General features: G+C 38.7%; 1 protein-coding gene and 1 long non-coding RNA gene across 2 annotated transcripts; one reads left to right on the top strand and one right to left on the bottom strand.

The window, feature by feature from the left end:
• Nucleotides 1-590: 590 nt before the first annotated feature.
• On the top strand, nt 591-3370 carry LOC122145525. The gene is made up of 3 exons (XR_006160372.1): nt 591-934; nt 2739-2871; nt 3024-3370. It is a non-coding gene; the product is annotated as an uncharacterized LOC122145525 (long non-coding RNA).
• A 510-nt stretch (nt 3371-3880) lies between these two features.
• On the bottom strand, nt 3881-8042 carry LOC109070885 (kelch-like protein 33). The gene is made up of 5 exons (XM_042759249.1): nt 7516-8042; nt 6269-6999; nt 5161-6100; nt 4902-5072; nt 3881-4640 (listed from the first exon to the last, which is right to left on the bottom strand). Exons 1-5 carry the CDS (start codon nt 8040-8042, stop codon nt 4118-4120), a joined length of 2892 nt encoding a protein of 963 aa, XP_042615183.1. The 3' UTR covers nt 3881-4117.
• Nucleotides 8043-8329: the final 287 nt, after the last annotated feature.

Consider the following 8329-nt stretch of genomic DNA (forward strand, 5'->3'; position numbering starts at 1 on the left):
GCTGATATGTACATACAATCCATTAAATCCACACCTGCAAATGTCACTGACAAAGAACACATCTTTACTGTTGATCAACTGTTGTGGCCTAATGGTTAGAGAGTTGGACTTGTAACCCAAAGGTCATGGGTTTGAATTGTTGGTGGTGGGAGTGAATGAACAGCTCTTTTCCACCTTCAATACCCACGACTTGAGCAAAGCACTGAACCTCCAGTTGTGTCAAGTGTGCCACACAAGTCCTGAAAAGTGTAGCCAAAATTGGAGCAGTGCGGCTACTTGAAAGGAGGTTCAGGGCCGTGTGGGCGGAGCCTTAAAACCGCAGCTCCTCTTCACTCACTACTGTGCAGACCCATTTTACAAATCCTCGAAACATGTCAGTGATAATTGAGACACTGGCAGCTTTGCTTTTTTGCAATGCAAGAAAGTGATGGTGTGTCATGATTAATGGACAGAATAGAGGATTATGTGAGAAACGAATCCTTCTCTTCACACTCCAAGACAGTAGGTGGCGGTATGTACCTATGAAGTTGGTTCGCAACCTGCCATAAATCCAAAAGAATAAGAATAAGAAGAAGGTGTGACAGCCATCTTTTTTTTTTACAGTCTATGGCAGGGAACCTCAAATCTTGACCTCGAGATCCACTTTCCTGCAGAGTTTAGCTCTAACCCTAATCACACACACACCTGAGCAAGCTAATCAGTGTCTTCGAGATCATTAGAAAATCGCAGGTAGGTGAGGTTGATCAGGGTTGGAGCTAAACTCTGCAGTGCATTGGACCTCCAGGGTAAGATTTGAGGAACCCTGGTCTATGCTGTGTGTGCACTTGGATGGGATAAATACAGAGCACATTTTCAAGTACGTGTTACCATAATTGGCCACATGTCACGTCGCTTTCATCTTTATCTGACGCTTGTAAACAACTCTGGACTGCAGGTAAGGGATTCTCCAACAGTATCAAAACACTAACTGTACAGAAACGCAGTTAAACAAATCAAATGTGCCATTACATAGATGTATTATGAATACTTTGATATTTGGTAATCGCCATCGTCTGACTGTACCATGGTACCCCTTACCAAAAAGTAGTATACTTCAAGTTTATTTTATTAAGTATACTTAAGTAAAGTTCAAGTATATTTAGACTTTTTGTAATTATAAGTCAAGTATACTTAAATGTCATTTTAAGTGTATTTCTGAGAAGTACATAAAAAGTTAACTAAAAGCATATTTTCCAATTTTTTTGTTAAAAAGAAGTATACTAATAGCACACTTGAATAAACTTCTTTTTCGTAAGGGATTGTGAATACTTTGATATTTGGTAATCGCCATCGTCTGACTGCACCATGGTACTGGGGATTTGTAACCCAGCAGAACTGAAAATGTAAAAATGTTGTTCTCAAACTCACCAACACTGAGTGCTGTTTGAGTGTTTTTAATAGGCCTGCAGCATTTCCTTACAAAATAAGTGTGCCCTGTTTTACTAGATAGCTCTACCAGTATCAAAACTTTGTTTACTTCTGTTCAGGGTTATGTGTATTCATAAATGAATAGTATGCTATGGCTATGTTGATTTAAAAGTGTTGGTTTTAGTTTGCATGTTGTCTATGTATTAGGTTTCAAAAGTTTCCACAAGTGCCAAGCTGTAAAATCTGTATTGCAATTTTGTCTCAAAAGTAAATATGTACAATGACACTTGTATTTAAGTATGACTTTTTTTGTTTGAGCATTACAGGTTCAAAATGATATTTGTTGCCTATAGTTTAATGTTCATATAAATAAGAACATTAATGAGAATATTAATGACTTTAATTTGCTGGAAGCGACTTTTTGTAGCAAGTCATGTATATCCAACTATGTCTCTCTATCGTGTGAATCGTGGGGTGAAACCAAAGAGATGGAAACATTAAAATTTAAGAAAATGAAATGACATTTGCAAGTAGAGTGGCCATGCTTTAGTCTGGGTTTGTTGTAGTAAAGACCTGAACTAACCCATTATGTGGACAAAAATAATGTTTCTCCATTGATGGATGCTCAAACGAAGCAGTGTATTCTGATGAAATAAAAATATTTTGGTTAAAGATTCATCCAGTTATATATATTTGCAAAATACATGTTTTGTTTCTTAGAATGGTGATAGACTTACTAAGAAAGAACATGTCTAAAGAGTTTATTGAATCTTTTATCACAGATTCCTACCACCTACAGCACATAAACATATTTTACATCAACATCAAGAGAAAACAAATAATCTGCTTTTATAGGATTTGATCATTGAACTTGTGATATGAGTTGAGCAGTTAGCTAACAACATAATGACTGAATAATTGTGCAATTCTAGAAATTTTTCATCTAAAAACAAAATGCTTAATCATTAACCAAAAGTAGCTCTATACAAATAAGAAGCACAGAGACCGTAGATCATTTGTTCTTCTCTTTAGCACCACAGAAACAGTCGTCATGGCTTTATTTCAGCTCATCTTAATCTTGTTTTTAAGTTTGTGTTTGGCACAGGATGAGGATATTATGACTCCTGTGGTGAACATCTACTCTGAGTTAAAGGAGATTAAAGCTTCAATTAATAGACTGACAATGGATCTGAACACTGCTAACAATGAACTCGCAGAGCAGAATAGCTTGATTGAGGAGTTGCAGAAACAGATTAAAGGTACATTCACATCACATTTTCTTAATGACTGCTTAAACTAAACAAACCCTTTTATTTTTTTTTCTTTTAAAGATTCCTAAAGTGGCATTTACTGCATCCATGTCAGCTACAGAGAGTACAAACCGAGGACCTTTTAGTACAGAGACTAAGCTCATCTTTGATAAAGTCCTAACCAACATTGCCAATGCATATGACCCAGTCACAGGTTACTGCATATTCAGTTTGACATTTGTGATTTAAAAAAAAAAAAATCATCAATGAATTTTTAAACGCTGTTTAATTTGCAGCATTGAGATCCTTGCTTTTCTCTGTTGCATGAGTCTTCACAGCACCTGTTAAAGGTGTGTATTACTTTAGGTACTCAGGCTCCGCATTTTCATCCCATGATATGGGTCTGAGCGTCTTTAAAGGCACGACACAATTTGTGTCTTCATACAAATATAATTCTGGCGAGAGAAATGACCAAATGGCCAGCGGAGCTGTGATGGAGCTGGAAGTTGGTGAGGAGGTTCACATGAGGCTGTGGATCAGATCCTGGATCTTTGTGGGTCGACACTACAACTATTCCACTTACACAGGCTACCTGCTTTACCCACTGGATTCTACTTCTGTATAATTTTTCTCTGTGTGTGTTATTTTGTAAAATTTCAGAAAGAACTGTTGAATATATCATGTCAGACCTGAAATAAATAGACCTGAAAATATATCATGTTTCTTCAGTGTGTTAATTGTGCATAAATGTAATTAAAAGGTCACTATTTCAGATATACTGTACAGACAAAAACAAGAGTTCCTTCTGTACTCTTCCAACTCCAACTAGATGGCAACTTGATGGTAACCTTACGAATCCACACACACAAAACACCAGTTAAATAAAAACTAAGCTTGGTTGACAGTATCTGTGACAGTTTGATCTTCAGTTTACAAAAATGAAAAACATGTTGACAATAATGCACTTAAATGAATGCACAAAGTAGAAATAAACCATTTTCCTTTCTTTTGCTTTGTTCTAGGATCATTCTACAAAACAATTTTAAAATCTAGCATAAAACTTCAGATAATTTAATATTTAACCAATAAAGTGATCAACAAAATTAAAAATTAGAGATTTTTGATGCCAAATCATTTATATAATTTGTTTCCAGGAATGTATCATTGCTATGTGCACAACTGTGACATTTTAAAGTGCTGTTATTTTAAAGGCTTATGTGGAGTTGGGATAATGCCATAATGTCAGCAGATTATCCAGACTTTCGATGCATTGTACATTCCCTTGCAAATCACCTGTTCAAATCATTTCTGAAAGTGTCTTTTGCCCCAAGTTGAAATTCAGCTCAGAATTTCCATCCTCATGTTTTAATTTGAAGGTTTTTTTTTTTTTTTTTTTATCTTTGAGATAATGTACAATGCAGTAACAAAGGACACTTTATTATATTCAAGGTATTCCCTTCTTATTGTCGAAGATGAGCAGGTATGGGCAGCACACAGGCAGCTATGTATGTGTTTGGGCCTGGTGTTATGCTCATGTTCTCCCAGCGTTCTGTTGCAGGATCATAGCGATGCACTGTTTTGGTATCCGTGTAGTCTTCCTGGCAGTAGCCTCCGATTACATAGACCTTCCCCTCTAAGACCGCTGATGCTGACCCAACATGAGGCACTGGGAATGGCATAATGACACTCCAGGTGTTGGCTACAGGGTTATAGACCTCACAGGCTAATTGATCTAACAGATGGCCATCAGCATCGCACGAAACCCCTCCCGCCACGTACAGACGGTCACCTAGGGTCTCCATGCAATGCAGGGCTCTGTCATGTGTCATCTCAGCCAGGTAAGTGGATCCTTGTTCTGGGTGGTAAAGGGTCATGGACGACAGGCATTGGTACTGGCTGTTAAAGCCTCCAGATAGGAAGATTGTACCATTCCATACACTGGCCGCATGACAGCATAGAGCTTGGTCTAATGGGCAGACAAAACTGGAGTAGGAGAGAAAGAAACAGAAAGGCTTTTCATTTAAACAAAAATATGGTGCCTAATCTGACTAAAGTCCAAAAAACAATCAAAGTTTAGAGCAAGGGTTTGGGTCTTACATAACTACATATGGGTAGTTTTTGGCCAATGATTACTTTCTAGAAACGCTGTTCCTGGAACAACAGCTGATACTGATCATGCATGCCTTTTAGATTCTTCCTGAAATTACAAATGCATTTCTTGTGCTATTCATTTACTCTACTAACCTCCAAGAATTTGTGTTGGGGCAGTAAACCTCAACACTCTCCATATTGATCTCTGAGTCCCTCTCTCCACCAATAGCATATATTTTACCATTTAGGACCACTAGAGTGAAGCTGCCTCTTCTCTCGTGCATATCGGTCAACCTTTGCCAAGAGTTTTGAATGGGATCGTACCTAATTCAAAGATCGAACAAGGGGTCCACAGTATGAGAAGGCAACCATGGACAAGGTCAAATAGATGAGTCTTCATGTCACATCTTACCTGTAGGTGCAATTCATGGTATCAGCTTTGCCATAATAATGACGTCCTCCAACTACATAAAGCTTGCCCCTCATAACCCCAACTCCATGACTGAATCTTGGTTTCTCAGGTAACGTTCCCAGCATTCTCCACTCTACTTTCTTCACCAATCCAACATGGTTCTGCAAGGAATTGCTAAACCACATTTCCCTACAGGGTCTACGTTTGTCAAAATTATCAGTGATCCTCTCGCCCCCAACTAGGACTAGAGTGTCTTTAGGCATATAGGCCCTGAAATTTGACTGAACAGCTGAAGAACTGGAACAGAACTCCTCAAGGAGAGAATCATATAGTTTTTTGGCACCAATTCTCGGCCAAGATGTTATGGACTTGACTTCTTTGAACTCTTTAAAGGTCATTAAGGGAAACTGGACAGTTCCCATCAATTCCCTGGCAAGTTTCACCCGTTGTCTGGGAAAGGCTTCGATCCAAGACATGACTGCTCTGAATACGGTCAACTCTGAGGGAACGCAGAGAGAATCACTTTGAAGGTACTTCTTAAGTTTCTCTACAGGGAGATCTTGGAACTTTGGAGTGACGGACACGTCTTGAAAGTGCCTCAAGACATAGTCATTGGCCAGTGCAAGTAAATCCACCATTCCATAGGACTCTGCGAAAGATACTACATCCAGGCAGCTGTAAGCATCTATTTCTTGTTGCAAGAAGTTAAGGCATAGTGAGAAGGCAGTCTGAAACTGTAATTGAAGAGATGTACAGGTGAGATCAAACACACAGCCCCATCCGAGAGCAAGAGCCCCGCTGTAGGTGTAGTGCAGTAGGGCTTCAAACTTGGCAGCTGCCACTAACAGCAGAGACACCAATTCCTGTTGGCTCTCCTTCATACCGCTGGTAAACATGCCTCTAAAATAGTCGCTGCTGGCAGCCAGCAGTGCCCTGTGAGCTTAATGAAGGTGGGACATAAATAAAACATTATAAGCAGTTTTGCAAATGGAGAAAGCATCGAATTAATACTTTGAGCTAGAGAAGTATAAATGTATATGATATGGAGACAGCATTTAGCTTCTTGCATAGGAAACTCAAACATTTGCCATATCTCCAAGTGTCTTACCATGAAACACTCTTCCTTCCGCTTCAAGCTCCACGTTACATCCCATCCTCTGTGTCCACAACTGTCTGATATGCTGAAGACTAATTTTCATATGTTCCACAGCAGAAATCTCTTTAATGTCCACTTTTTTCCCTCTTGCCTCATTCTCTTCTCTCTCTTTCTCCACTTTGCAGAGTTCCAGAATTCTTGGAGCTTGCAGGCTGACCGCTGCAGACCGAATCCGCTCTATATTTTCTTTGTTCAGAATACCAATGTTCCCTGTATAGGCAAACTCCACCACTGCTGCCAACCCGGAACCATGAACCTCAGGACCCAAACACAAGCAGATAAACTGATCTCGTTTGGGCTTCTGTCTGAGTCTCATCTGAATAAGGTAACTGATCGCAGCCAAGACAAAGGAATGAACCTGGAACCGGTATCCATCCTCTGTGAAGAGGGTCAAGTCAGTAAGGACCGAATGCAACATCATGTTCTCCAGAGCCTGGAAGACCGCACTTGGGTAAGCTGGATCAGAGTATAGCTTCTTGGGATAAATTTCGCAATCCTCATCTTCAGAATCTTCCAAACTGCTACTTCTATCATATTCATTATCATCATCATCTTCCTCCTCCTCTAACTCTTGATTTATGAGTTCTTGTTCAGAGCTGGAGTCAGTCATGTGCTGTTTTTTATCTCTAAATGTTAAACCTCCAAATGTAAAGTCTTTTTCAGAACCACCAATGTCATCGGTACTAATGGAGGCAGTAGCAAAACAGCCATTTTCAATATTGTTGTATTTATCATAATCTTTATCAGTGCTTTCAATATTATGTCCACACACAGCAGCTAACCTGCCAATATGCGCAGGATTAGCCGGTAAATTCTTTATATATTCTTCATTTCCATTAATGTTGACATGTATACTGTATCCACTCTTGTCATCATTGACTTTTTCATTATTTGTAAGTGAAGCAACTAAACCTTCATTGTTTCCAGATGTAACAGGCAAACTATTACTATATTCTTCATCATTATTTTCATCTTTTTTATTAGCATCCTCTTTATCACTTTTTGTGGATGCAGGAATTAAACCATCACTGTTTGCAGGCAAAAGAGAAAAAGTACAACTAAATTCATCTTCGTCATGTTCATTGCCATTCTCTTCATCATTGGTTTTATCATTTATAATTGAAGCAACTAAACCCTCACTTTTTGTAGATGCAACAGGTAAACTATTATGTTCTTCATCAGTATTTTTGTCATCATACTTATCAGCATCACTTTCACTTTCATCACCAGCCTTTTCAGTATTTGTGCATGCAGCAATTAAACCATCACTGTTTGCAGATGCAGCAGGAAAACTAACGCTATACTCTTTATCATCATACTTATCAGTATCATCACTAGCATCATTTGTAAACACATCCACTAAATAATCATTGTTAACAGGAAAAGTATTACTGCGTACTGCATCAATATTATTGTTGTTTTCATATTTATTGGCATCCTCTTCATCACTGGCTTTATCATTATTAGTACACATAGCAAAAACACAGTCACTGTTTGCAGGCATGAAAGGAAAACTAACACTACATCCTTCTTCATCAACAGCCTTCCCACTTTCCTGTGCATCTACTTGCAGCTCCTTTGTTTCCTTTTCTTCTGTCCATTCATCTTCCTCTCCTGGATTCTTCTCATTCTCTACTTTTTCCATCCATCCATTGTCGCTGCTCGAGTTCTCATCCTCTCTGGATCTTCTCCACTCTCTCTGAAGACACTGCTGATCTATTGCCATTGTGTCTTCAGGTTACTGTCAAGAGCAAATCTTCAGAATGCTTCCTTCTGTTCTAAAACCAGGACAAGTTCCATCAAACCTGTTTCCTAACTTGTGTTGAATCTCTCTGTTAATGTGGGATCATGTACTGTAGTCTGGTATGCAAAATAGATCAGTGTCTCCTGAGGTCACACAAAACATAATGCTATTTTTACCTCAAGCATTCAATAAGATCACATCTCAAGCATCTAAAAATGACTGGCTGCGTATAGTCTAGTCATGCTATATATTTATGAGTGTCTAGTGCT

Source organism: Cyprinus carpio, chromosome A7 (assembly GCF_018340385.1).
Source record: "Cyprinus carpio isolate SPL01 chromosome A7, ASM1834038v1, whole genome shotgun sequence".
Taxonomy (NCBI): domain Eukaryota; kingdom Metazoa; phylum Chordata; class Actinopteri; order Cypriniformes; family Cyprinidae; genus Cyprinus; species Cyprinus carpio.

Excerpts from the sequence above, each read along its gene's own strand:
- LOC109070885 (XM_042759249.1), bottom strand. The coding sequence starts at position 8,042 with ATGGCAATAGATCAGCAGTGTCTTCAGAGAGAGTGGAGAAGATCCAGA. Across the intron at positions 7,000-7,515 it reads AGTGAAAGTGATGCTGATAA|TACCGATGACATTGGTGGTT; the intron begins GTATGATGACAA and ends TGCCTCCATTAG. Across the intron at positions 4,641-4,901 it reads CCCAACACAAATTCTTGGAG|TTTTGTCTGCCCATTAGACC; the intron begins GTTAGTAGAGTA and ends CTCCTACTCCAG.